Raw genomic sequence first — 13,661 nt, 5'->3', positions numbered from 1 at the left:
CACTGTCAGATGGTCCAGTGTGTCAGGACCGCAGATTCTGCTTTCTGGCTAGGAAACGGAAATTGTTCTGCTACTGACAATTTGAGAATCCTAGGAGTCTGAGAATCCAGACATCATTTCCTAGTCCATTGTGCCTGGTCTTTAGGCTTCTGTCATTTGAGGCATTGTTACTGATTGTTTATTCAGATGATCTTTGCACCTCTAAAGTGGTCAGGTTAAGTACTTTCTTTCCATTAACCAGGTTGGTTACCTTTCAGCTTCTCGAAAGCCAGCTAATTTGTTATGATTTTGTTTGATTCTTTTTTTTCCCTTTTCTAGATGGAAGTGAATGAAATAAAGAAAGCTCTTCAATCAAAGTGAACACTTGATAAATGAGATTTTGCATTTTTTCATCATGAGTCCAAGACTCAAATTTTCTGCCCCAGCCAAAATAAATCCTGTGCCAAAAGGTTACAGATTTGCCACATGTCCCTGTTTAAAAGATTAGCACAAAAAGTCTTGATAGCACAACACAAATTCCATCCAAGAGGAGAATCTTTCCCCATGGTTTCGGCCTGGGTCTGGCACTGGTTGTGACTTAGAGTAAATTGTGCTAAAGGCTTTTCTACCTTGAGATCTCATGTGAAACGAAAACTCAGGCAGTTTAGTCCATAGTGGTACTATTTTGATGATATTTTCCATTAATAAAATGTAATTTCAGATTATTCTTTACAAGCTTTATAATTTTATGATTTTTTTAACCGTGTTTTGTCACAGAAGCCCCTAGCGTTTGTATTATACCTAGTCAGAAGCGAGAGTCTTAGTCTTCTGCTTCAGGCAGAAAGCTGCCTGGCTTTGTGTTCCCTTTAGGATTCTATTACATATGCAATTTTAGGTCCAACCCTCCCTTCCCCTGCCAACAGACCACCACTCTAAGAGAAATTTTAGCTTATATATGATGGTATATTTACAAAAGAGAGAGAGAGAGACAGAGCGAGAGAGAGAGAGAGAGAGAGAAAGAGAGAGAGAAATCTGGTATTTGCAATGATCTGTGCCTTCTTTTTACCACCCTCTTGATTGGAGTTTTTGTGATGCAGCTACCATGATTCAACAAATAAAGAAAGAAATGGAAAATCTACCACTTATCCAAGTCCACTAGAGGCCACTGTCTTCACAGTTTCTCTCACGCTAGCCAAAGGTCCTAAGAGGAGACAACGGAGAGGTCAGGCGTGTACTCCGTGGTACCACCAGTGACTTTTCAGTTTCTCCTACTTGTAGGTTGTTCATGAAATGAAAAATGTCATCCCTGCTTGGTTTTATTTTTCATCTGCCAAGTTAAGTTCCTGCTTCCTGTCCTCTTGCGCGCCTTTTTTGCGAACAGCATCTGCATTATTAAAGCAAAGCTAAATAAAAGTTCAAATGCAAATGAAAACTGGGGGGGGGAAGTTGTATTATTTCCTGCACTGGGTAATCCTTGTGTATTATTGTTTAAAGTGTATTCACACAATGTCATTTTGCCTTGCTCATTGCAATCCCTTCCTCGGTCCACGTGAATGGGACGAGGGTCTTGTTGAAGTGCAGCCAATGGATCTTTCTTGCATTCATGGAATTGCTTTTTTTTTTTTTCCTTCCAGAGGGAATTGATGTTTGCTTGTCTGATTTATCTTTGTAGCACCTGAAACAGTTCAGCCTTCGATTATGTAACTTTTCTCATCCTCTGCTGAAAAATATGGGGCATACCTTATTGCAAGATTGTTCAGGGGTTAGAGGTAGAGGGGCTGGTCCCTTAAATGGCCCAACAATGTCTGATGTGTTTCTAAGCAGCTGCTTTGTCTATTTCCTGCATTTTATAGTGAAACTACTAAAACAATGTCATAGATTTGCACAACTACGAAGAATGAGAATCGATATCACTAAAGGAATGATGCAAAAAAATCACATTATTCATCCTTGAAAATAAAACAAGTGTCTCTTCCTTTCTCTTCCTCTCTCCCTCCCCCTGCCTTGCTCTTGCCTGCATACTCCTCCCTTCTTTCCTACGAATATTTACAGTTAAGGGAAAGGGAGTGTGTAAGGAGCCTTGTACCTTTCGCTCCCAAGTGTTGGATGTATGGCCTGTTCAGCAGCCTTGGCCTCAGTATGCATGGGGCCGGAAACACCAAGTTTCTAAGGGCAGCACAAAGCATTCCTGTACCCCTTGAACTGTTCTCAGCATTTCTGCATTACACTTGAAGCCTTCAGAGATTCCCCACCACCTAATCTAACAATGAAGATTGGATTCTTTGGTGTTTGAATTTCTCATTTACACATCAAGAAAATCCTGAATGATATAGCTTTATCAAAAGTGTATACAGAGTAAGATTGTTGACAATTAAATGGCAAGGTTGAGGGACCCTCATGGGGCATTGGCAACATGAAATGTTCTGTGGCTGATGTCCTCTCCCCAATAGAGGCCATTGGCTTTCTTCATGTAAAGAGGGGGAGGAGTTAGTGGTTGTAAAAAGAAGTTGCCATCTATCTCCAGCTTCCTTATGGCTCCTTGGGCTAAGCAGCAAGAGGATTCTGTGTCATGGGACTGGCTGAGCCTCTGCCCCAACTGCCACCATCTTTACTCTTGGCAAAATGGATTCATCAAGGAAAGCTTGGAAGTATCACTTTTGAAATCAAAAATTCTTTTGCATTCAGCATGGACTTTAACAGGCATCTATGGAAACTATTTTTTTGCTTCATTTTCTAAAGCTGTATTTAGAGAAGTCTTAAGTATTGTGCTTTGTAAAAGAAGATGATTAAAATGAAATTTTGTGAAAATATTTTGGTTCAAAGTTGTCATGGTCCAAGAGGAATGATTTCTTGGAATATGAACTCTTTTTCTCTATTTTTCACTTTATTGCTCATATAGAAATGTCCTTAGAAGACATGAAATAACTAACCCATTAATATCTGTGCCTGTGAATTCCATTTTTTACATTGTTCAATTTTGCATTCCTATCTAAGCAGAAGATACTAGTTAGGTATAAATACTTTTTTAGCATTAAAACCATTAAATTATCATTATTCAAATGGTTGTGTAAAGCCACTTTTATTTGTACACAGCCCTCAAGGCAGCACTTTCAAGTACTTGATTTGCCTTTTCCCATAAGAACATCCTGTATCTCCTCGCATGTGTGTCTGGTGGGGTTTTATTTCTTCTTATAAGCAGCTCCTTGATGGGAAAACTGCAGGGTGTATAATTTCTTGCCCATAGTTGCTGTGGCCTGTATAAAAATAATCCCCCTGTCCCACAAAGGCTTTTGTATTATAACCTAAGGTCATCATAGTCCTCTTTTCTTTAAAAAAAATGTATTAGATTAGGCTTTAGTCCTCTAGTTATTTTTGCACAAATTAATGTCCGAATGTTTCAGTACCAAGAGGTCTTGGCATAAAGCTTTTGGTTTTGTACAATGAGAAGCAGTACAAAGCAACACATGCAAGAGTGACAGGTGTTCAGCATGGCTGCTTGTGGCATCCAGCAGAGGGAAAGCTGAGGTCTTACGACCCAAACTGGAGACAAAGATGCTTTTCCTAAATTTAGCTTACCAAGGGCCAAGGCAAAACACAAAAACAAAAACTTTCCCACTTCCCTATCCAGAAATAGATGTCACTGGAGTAAAGAATGATAAGACTCAGAAAAAAAAAGATTCAAGGCTCTTAAGAGGATGAATCTTGAGGTCATTCCTAGTTTGTCCCTCCCTAGAGTCACTAAGGCTCTGTTCCCATGCCATGATGCCTATGGGAATCTCAAAAGGAGGCGCAGGTCTCTGAAAGGGGAGTTTATTTCATGCCTCATCCAAAACTTACGTGGTCATGGGCCCAGCCTCTTTTCTGCAAACAGCCATGTGTACTTGGGTTTGTGAACTTGGAATTCACAGCAAAATGGGCTGTTCTTTTTTTTTTTCTTGTTGGAACAATAGGTGATCATTTATTTCAACCAAACAATAGAACAAAAACAAGGTGATCTCCTAGTTCAAAGCTAAAATTTTCTGAGGAAAAAAACACCAGGATACAAGTGAGGAACAGAATAAAAGAATAGCTAAATTACTGGCAAACCAGTTCATGGGGCCATTCTCTTTAAGTGATGACACATTTGATTAAATGATGCATCCAACAAGCGGCACTCAAGTCTTCAGTGCTTCTCCATCCAGTCTACCCCTCTGGAATGTTCTTTGTTTTACAGAAAACCAAGATTTGTTAGCAAGCCTTGAGCTCCATGATGGGAAGGTGCCTTGGAAATACAAAACTTCGTTACAATTTCTGTTCATTAAACAATGTTTTAAGGAGTTTACAAGCCAAGGTTTAAACTAGCTAAGCTGATAAAGCCATCTAAAACCAGATATAAAAACCACGAAGGAGCTGGGCGCTGGTGGCTCACACCTGTAATCCCAACTACTCAGGAGGCTGAGATCTGAGGATCATAGTTCGAAGCCAGCCCGGGCAGGAAAGTCAGTGAGACTCTCATCTCCAATTAAAACACCAGAAAACCAGGAGTGATGCTGTGGCTCAAGTAGTAGAGCACTCGCCTTGAGCTGAAGAGCTGAGGGACAGTGCCCAAGCCCAAAGTTTAAGCCCCAACAAAACAATAACAAAAAAAAACACAAAGAAATCAGTAATCTTTCCAGGGTTAGTCCCCTAAAGAAAAACAAAGATGTCTTAGGATAAATTGAACAGTTCCCCCACCGCCTTCCCCCCCTCCCCATTCATGATTATTTCTTAGACCTGGTTTGAGAAAAAACAGTTGGCTGAGGCTCAAGCTCTGCCCATTGAATGGTCAAGATAGACAGATAAGCAGGGATTGGGCACTTGTGTGAAATGCCCACCCATCCCCCTGCCTTGGTTCCAGGAGGTACTTGGAAAAGGTTTATTTGTTCTCAGTCAGGGCAATCTCCTTGAAGAAAGTGACTATGGGTTGTGGAAAAGGACAAGAATTGAGAGAGGGAGACATGTCAAAGGGAGATTCAGGCCTGGAGATAGAACAAAACAACATCCATAGCAACACTGGTGCTGAGAATCTGGGAGCGAATGAAGAAGACTAAAGTGGGTGGAGCAGGGCACCAATGGCTCACGCCTGTAATGCTAGCTACTCAGGAGGCTGAGATCTGAGGATCGCAGTTCAAAGCCAGCCCGGGCAAGAATGTCTATGAGACTCTTAATCTCCCATTAATCACTAGAAAACTGGAAGTAGTGCTTTGGCTCAAGTGGTAGAGTGCTAGCCTTGAGCTGAAGAGCTCAGGGATAGCATCCAGGCCCAGAGTTCAAGCCTCATGACTAGCAACAACAACAACAAAAAGTGGACCAGAGGGTGTTAACCTTCACAATAATAGGTAATAGAGGATTAGAGGATAGATTTCAAAACCCCTGAAGATGGGCTTTTTGGTTGGCAAGAATCTTTCCAATGAATCTCTGTCCCCCTCTTTTTTTTTGCCAGTCCTGTGGCTTGAACTCTGGGCGTGGGTGCTGTCCCTGAGCCTCTTTGTGCTCAAGACTAGTGTTCTAGCACTTGAGCCACAGTTCACCTCCTGGCTTTTTCTGAGTAGTTATTGGAGATGAGAGTCTCAGAGACTTTTCTGCTCAGGCTGGCTTCCAACCACAAGCCTCAGATATCAGCCTCCAGAATAACTAGGATTACAGGCATGAGCCACCAATGCCTGGCTGAATCTCCCTAATGTTTTCTAGGCAGGTGCTCTATTGCTTGAGCCATGCCCACTATCCCCCTTTTTCTTTTAGTTATTTTTCAGATCAGGTCTCAGGGTTTTTGCCTAAAACTGGACTCATACCACAATCCTATTTACACCTCATGAGTAGGCTACATGGCTTTGCTTGTTTATAGGCTCAGTCTCTTCCTCCCCTCCTCCCTATTCTCTCCTTGAATGAAACACCATACAGGTGCTTTATTTTCTTTCCCCAATATCTAAGATAGTGACAGTAATCATGTGGTGCATAAGAGATAAATTGCTCATTAGCACTGATACCGAATGGAATTCATTGTAAAATTTAATCAGCTTAGTTTTACCTTTACTAAAACTAGCAGAAAACAAATGAGGACACCCAGCAAGAGAAACATGAGCAAAGCCTTCAAAGGCACTTGTTCTTGAGTCTCCACCAATACCTGGACCCTCAAGAAACTACTACTGGCCCCACTGTGGCTTTTGAAAACATGTTCACATCATCTGCACATCCTTCTTTCAAAGACTCGTTCACAATTAGAAAATTGTGACTGTCTCTGGTGTAAACCATAAAACATTTTTTTCTCTAATATTCATTCTGGAGAAAAAAAAATTGCTGACACTTTTATGGATGTCAGCTGAGAACTTAATTGCTGCTTCTCCCAGCTCACCATCTGTCCTCCAACTGATGAATAAGTGAGACGTGGAAATAAGCCTTGAGCCTCCAAGACACACCACTGGCCACTAATTCTTGGAACATGATTCCCGGAAGAGCCTTGTTGGCATCACTGTTGGAGAACTTAGTAGACGAAAAAACTGGGTCCTGCCCTAGACCTCGTAAATCAGAAGCTCTGAAGAACCCAGCCACCTGGGTTCTCCAGTGAATCTTTTGCCACTCAACTTTGAGGATCATTGTCAGGAGGGACCCAATTCCCATGAAGTTGGGTGTAGAATAATTTATAACTCCTCAGGTTTGGCAAAGCACGTGTGCTATCCAGAAACTATGCCAACATCTTATGTTGAAATGAAACTAACTTGTTTGGGATTGTTTTTGGCAGTACTAGAGTTTGAACTCAGGGCCTCTTGTTCACTTGGCTTGCTCATGGCTGGTATTCTACCACTTGAGCCCCCAGGCCATAGTTTTGGCTGATTAATTGGAGGTAAGAATATTGTGGCCTTTTTTTTTTTTTTTTGCCCCAACTGGCTTTGAACTGCAGCCCTCCAGGTCTTGGCCTTCTGAGTCACTAGGCTTACAGGAATGAACCACCAGCGTCTGGCTCAAAACACAATAGAGTTGAGTATGGCTTCCAGTTTTAGCTTAGATATATGAAGAGTTGCAAGAAATGTCTCCTCAGGCTTACGGACAAGGGGCAGACTGGAAATGGGAAGGGGCAGTCCTGGGCAGACTGGAAATGGGAAGACTTGAGTTTGCAGAGCAAATGGTCATTTCAAAACATAGACAGAAGCCGAGTGCTGATGGCTCACTCTAGCTGCCCAGGAGGCTGAGATAGGAGGATCACAGTTCGAAGCCAGCCTGGGCAAGAAAGTCCATGAGACTTTTGTCTCCAATTAACCACCTGAAAACCAGAAGTGGAGCTGTGGCTCAAAGTAGTAGAGCACTAGACTTGAGCAAAAAAGCTCAGGGACAGTGCCCCAGGCCCTGAGTTCAAGCCCCACAATGGACAAAACCCTGGAGAGACAGAGTACTTCCTGTGAGACACAGGACATTACCTGAGCTTCTGCTTATGAGAGCAGAAGCCATCAGATGCCATGGAAGTAGAGAGGAAGGCTGAGCTAGAAAATGTGGCCAAGCCCTGGGCCTGCTTGAGTTTGAAGCTCCTGGAGGAGGAGCTGCTACCCTTTGCAAGCTTTTCCTCTCAGAGGCCCACTGGCTCTTGTAAGGAAGATTGGGGGAAATCCAGAGAAAGCTCATGGTGCTGGCTCAGGAACCACGGAGAAATCTGCTCAAACCCTTGGCCTTTAGCGAAAGACTTATTATTCTGCAAGGGAAGGGTCTGATGTGAGGTCTCCGTGCTGCAGCAGCTGGGCCAAGGGAACTCACCCAGGCCCCACCCCTCGCGCTGCTACCCCATCTCAGAAGGGCCTCAGGTAGATAGACTGAAAACACCCGTAGATAGAGAAGAGAAGAGAATGGGGAGATCACTCTCTGGAAGAGGGACAAAAACACTTATGAAAGCCTCTACTGCTTAGATATCACTGGGCCCTCCCAAACTTGAAGCTTGGAATATTAGAGACCTTCCCAACCGCCCCCTCCACTCGCCCGCCCCCCACCCATACTTCCTCAGCATGCTAAATCTCCTGGAATAACAGCAAGGGAAATGATAGGAACTTTGGGGAAGAGCACAAAAGGGATCCTTCAAAGCAAGGAAGAAGAAGAAGAAGAAAAGATCACTAGAGAAATGTGACATTTCTGCCCTCCATAGGCAAACGAACATCAGCATAACTTCAACCTCTGGCTAGATTAGGTCCCCCACAAACTTTTATTTATCTCAGCATCTGTTGCTATCTATACAAATGCCCAACATAAAAATTGCTAGGCATCCTAAAAGGTAAGAAAAAATCTATTTAAAGAGAAAAATCAATGATCCAAATCAGAATTGGCACAACTATTGGGATTAGAGAAAGGACTTTAAAAGAATTATGATTACTATCTCAATGGCTCTGGAGACAAAAGGAGATCATATAGGTAATTTCAGCAGAGATGGAAACTATAAGAATCAAGTGGCTAGAAATCAAAACCAGTAAAATAGTGAAAAATGTATTTGAGGGCCTTGATTAGATAAATAACAAAAATGATAATTAAAAAAAGAAGGCAAATCACCAAATAAAAGAATGAAATAGGGCATCACTACAGATCTTAACAATCATTAAAGATTATAAATATGAACTTCATAATCATGAATTCAACATTTTAGAAAAATTGGGTCAATTCTTTAAAAGCTCCAAATTCCTAAAAACCAATCTTCAATAGGCAATCAAAATTATTCTCTAATCATTAGGGAAAAAATGAACTTGTAATGAAAAGACCCTAAAAAAGAAATCTCTGGGTACAGCTTGGCTCACTAGAGAATTCTAGCAACCATTTGAAAAAGTAATCCTAAATTTACACAATCCCTTCCATAGAACAGAAGATGACAGAATAGCTTCGAAGATATTTTATTAAACTAATACTAGTTGATATCCAAACAAGGCAAAGACACTACAAAAATTGCAAATGAAACTTCAGAACCTAGAAACAGAAATCTCATAAACTTAGACTTAGTAGTCCCCCAAAATTTAGCAAATCACATCAAACAATATTTTTTTTAAAAAAAAAGCATTATAAAACACAGCTAACCAGGCCTGGGTGCCAATGGCTCCAGCCTAGAATCCTAGCTATGTGGGAGGCTGAGTATGAGAAGATCATGTTTCCATGTCTGCAGCTCATAGCAAAGGACAGTGGTACACACCTGTCATCTTGAAATCCAGGGGATTGCAGTACCAGGCCAACCTAGGTAGAAAAGTGTGCGAGATTCTGGCTTCACAGGAGGGAAAGTGGATGTGGTAGCATGTCCCTGTGATCCCAGCAATGAGGAAAAACCAAAAACAGCCAGATAAGTGCTCCACTGCATGCCCAGCCAGGAAGCAAGAACATCCCCCCCCCAAAAAAAAGAGAAGTAAGACCCTATCCTAAAAATAAACATAAAAATAGGGCTGCAGGTGTGGCTCAGCAGTAGAGCACCAGCCTCACAAGTGAGAGGTCCTGAGTTCAAAGGAAAAAGACAAAAAAACTCTAAATCCAAGTGGGAATTATTCCACTCATGCCAAGACTGGTTCAACATTTGGAAATCAAATGTACACCACCATCTCAATATGCTGATGAGGACAATTCAAGTGATGGTATCAATTGAACACATTCAATGCCTAAGCACAGTAAAAACCCAGCAAACCAAGAGTACAGGAAAATGTTCTCAACAAGTAGCAGCTACAAAAAAAAAACCCTTATGGCTAACATTATATCCTGGGTTAAAAACCTGAATACTTTATAAGATCAAGAACAAGGCAAGGATGCTCATATGCACTCCTACATGCAACAGTACTATGCAAGAAAATATTAAATGTATAGCATTTGGAAAGATAAAATAAAATGTTCCTTATTGGCAGGCTACCTGATTGTCCACATGAATATTCCAAAAAACGGCTCCTGAATTCAGTGACTTCACTGAGAGCAAATTCAATACCCGAAATGTAGCATACTATCTGGATGCCAGTGACTCACATACACACTTATCAAAGCTATTATCTAGAACATAGAACATTCAAAACTGAACAATGAAAACAATTAAAACTGAGACCAATTTTTGAACAGATGCTACATCACTAACCATTGGGAAAAGACAAGTCAAAGCCACAAAAGATGTCACTACACATCTATCAGAATGGTTTTAAAAATAGGGAACCCTGCCAGGCACTGGTGGCTCACGCCTATAACCCTAGCTACTCAGGAGGCTGAGATCTGAGGATCATGGTTCAAAGCCAGCCCGGGCAGAAAAGTCTGTGAGACTCCAGTAAACCACTAGAAAACAGGAAGTGGCGTTATGGCTCAAGAGGCAGAGCGCTCACCTTGAGCTAAAGAGTACAGGGACAGCGCCCAGGCCCAGAGTTCAAGCCCCATGACCAACAAAACAAAACAAAACAAAAAAAGGACACCACCAAATGCTGGTTAGGCTATGGAAAAAAATAGCTCATGCATGCATTGCAGATCAGAATGTGAAATGGAAGGTCCTGTCTGGAAAACAACTTGGACATTTTCTAAATAAACTAATACACCCAGCTACTATGTAATGCAGAATGTGTACTTCTGGACATTTACCTCAGAGAAATGAAAACTGGTTTTTACACAAAATCCTGAGCCAAGTACAGTAACTCATACCTTTTATCCCAGCTACTCCGAAGATGGAGATCAAGAGGACTGCAGTTCAAGTCCAGCTCAGACACAAGGTTAGCACTAAGTTGTGTTAGAGTATATTAGACTTTGCCAGAAAATCACACAGGCATCCAGGTACAAAGAACAAAGAAAAGGTTTATTGGGCTGGGAAGGTGGCTCAGTGGTAGAGTGCTTGCCTTGCATGCCTGAGGCCCTGGGTTCCATTCCTCAGCACCACATTAGCAGAAAAAGCCGGAAGCGGAGCTGTGGCTCAAGTGGTAGAGTGCTAGCCTTGAGCTGAAGAGCTGAGGGACAGCACCCAGGCCTAGAGTTCAAGCCCCACGACCAACAAAAAGAAAAAAAAAAGAAAAGGTTTATTGCCAGTAAAGGAATGGGCAAGACCCCTTCTCACAAGAGAAGTGAGAAGAAGCGCCGGCTATTGTCTGGGGTGACCTATATAATCTAGAGGTTTAGAAGGGGCTAGAAGGGGCTAGGAGGCGGAGACCCTGATGTGGACGTGTGGGCCAGGGGCTTCATCATGGCAGACTAGGATTGATGGCTGCTGTCCAAATAGTAGATAAGGCCCCTGCAGCTGCCCAGACCTGAAGGTCACTCTAAGGGGCTCTTGCTGCCTTCTGTGGTGGTAGCTGCCCCAGAGAAGTGCTATCCCAGGGTACAGGGGGGTTGGAGGCTGATTATTTACTGCCTTTACTACATGGGCCTAGTGTTGCCTAGGAAGGGAGCATGCTAGGCTATGGAGAGGGGAAGGAGATTGCTAAGCTATGGGAAGAGCTCACGGGGCTAACAAGTTGGGTGTTGGATTTCCTGGGTGTGGTGTCTTGCACTGGTCATCCCAGTTACAAAAAAAAGAAAAAGGCCAAGCAGGCCCAGGTAAATTTACAAGATTCTGTATGAAAACTGACTAAAAAGGACTGGAGATGTGGTTAATGTGTTAGACCACCTACCTCAGCACGTGCAAGTCTCTAAATTCAATCCCCAGTACCATAAAACACAACAGCCGGGCCCCGGTGGCTCACGCCTGTCATCCTAGCTACTTAGGAGGCTGAGATCTGAAGATCGTGGTTCAAAGCCAAGCTGGGCAGGAAAGTCCCTGAGACTCATCTCCAGTAAGCCATTCAGAAAACTGGAAGCGGTGCAGTGGCTCAAGTGTAGAGCGCTCATCTTGAGCTGAAGAGCTGAGGGACCATGTTCAGGCCCAGAGTTCAAGCTCCATGACCGACAAAAAGAAAACACCAAAACTCTATGTGAATGTTCATAGCAGTTTTTTTCATATTAATAGCTTAAAAGTGGAGACGGACATGCACACAGTGTAGAATGGATTACTAATATCTGTAACAATTTGGACACATCTCCAAGGAATTATCCTCAGTGGAAAAAAAAAAAGATTCCCAGCCAAGTGTCAGTCAGTGGCTCATGCCTATAATCTTAACTACTTGGAAGGCTGAGATTGGGAGGATCACTGTTCAAGGCCACCCTAAACAGAAATTCAAGAGATCCCTTCTCAAAGGAGAACTGGGTATAGGAGTGTGTGCTTGTTATCCTAGACAAGACATGAAACTCAACGCAGGCGGATCACCGCTCAGACGCAAGCAGGAATGGACACCCTATCTGGGAAAAGAACCATTACAAAAAGAACTGGAGGTGTGTGTAGCTCAGGGACAGAGCTCCTGCCTAGCAAACGCAAGACCCTGTTTGAGCTCCAGTACTGCCAAAATGAACAAAAAAAGGAATGCCCAAATTACATACTGTATGCTTCCATTTAGGTGACGCTCTTGAAATAACCACCATAGAAATGGAAAGCAGTTCATGATTGTCAGTGGTGAGGAATGGGGTTGTTTAAGAGCTGCTGATGACAGTCAACGGGCACTAGGAGGGACCCTTGCAGGGATGACATGGTGTCTCTCTTGATTACATCACTTTCAATATCCTGATTATGATCATGTTTAACAAGGTGTCACCATTGGGGGTGAGGCAGGATAGATTAGGGGAAATGAGGCCTGGTGAAGACCACTCAGAAACAAAGGTATTTAGAAGCACAGATGCACTGTCTTTGCTTCTAAGAGAGACAACAAGACACCTTCCTTCTCTCAAGGATAAGCATCTGCTTTGTGGCAGGATGCATTTTTTTTTGGTCCGGTCATGGGGCCTGAACTCTGGGCCTGGGCGCTGTTCCTCAGCTCTTCAGCTCAAGGCTAGCGCTCTACCACTTGAGCCCCCAGGCCATAGTTTTGGCTGATTAATTGGAGGTAAGAATATTGTGGCCTTTTTTTTTTTTTTTTGCCCCAACTGGCTTTGAACTGCAGCCCTCCAGGTCTTGGCCTTCTGAGTCACTAGGCTTACAGGAATGAACCACCAGCGTCTGGCTCAAAACACAATAGAGTTGAGTATGGCTTCCAGTTTTAGCTTAGATATATGAAGAGTTGCAAGAAATGTCTCCTCAGGCTTACGGACAAGGGGCAGACTGGAAATGGGAAGGGGCAGTCCTGGGCAGACTGGAAATGGGAAGACTTGAGTTTGCAGAGCAAATGGTCATTTCAAAACATAGACAGAAGCCGAGTGCTGATGGCTCACTCTAGCTGCCCAGGAGGCTGAGATAGGAGGATCACAGTTCGAAGCCAGCCTGGGCAAGAAAGTCCATGAGACTTTTGTCTCCAATTAACCACCTGAAAACCAGAAGTGGAGCTGTGGCTCAAAGTAGTAGAGCACTAGACTTGAGCAAAAAAGCTCAGGGACAGTGCCCCAGGCCCTGAGTTCAAGCCCCACAATGGACAAAACCCTGGAGAGACAGAGTACTTCCTGTGAGACACAGGACATTACCTGAGCTTCTGCTTATGAGAGCAGAAGCCATCAGATGCCATGGAAGTAGAGAGGAAGGCTGAGCTAGAAAATGTGGCCAAGCCCTGGGCCTGCTTGAGTTTGAAGCTCCTGGAGGAGGAGCTGCTACCCTTTGCAAGCTTTTCCTCTCAGAGGCCCACTGGCTCTTGTAAGGAAGATTGGGGGAAATCCAGAGAAAGCTCATGGTGCTGGCTCAGGAA

General features: G+C 43.1%; 1 protein-coding gene across 5 annotated transcripts in view; it reads left to right on the top strand.

Annotated features, from left to right (window-relative positions):
- The window catches only part of Sh3kbp1 (SH3-domain kinase binding protein 1), a 337,484-nt gene extending 334,445 nt beyond the window's left edge, over positions 1-3,039 (top strand). For all 5 annotated transcript variants that reach the window (XM_013026512.1, XM_013026514.1, XM_013026511.1 and 2 more), the window contains one exon: positions 319-3,039. In XM_013026512.1, the coding sequence (XP_012881966.1) occupies positions 319-360 (42 nt within the window). In that variant the 3' untranslated portion in view covers positions 361-3,039. The remainder of the gene's footprint in view (positions 1-318) is intronic.
- Positions 3,040-13,661: the final 10,622 nt, after the last annotated feature.

This window comes from Dipodomys ordii, unplaced genomic scaffold, assembly GCF_000151885.1.
Source record: "Dipodomys ordii isolate 6190 unplaced genomic scaffold, Dord_2.0 Scaffold94, whole genome shotgun sequence".
Lineage (NCBI taxonomy): Eukaryota > Metazoa > Chordata > Mammalia > Rodentia > Heteromyidae > Dipodomys > Dipodomys ordii.
Note: the sequence above shows the minus strand (reverse complement) of the source record. Positions and strands in the feature narration are given on the sequence as shown.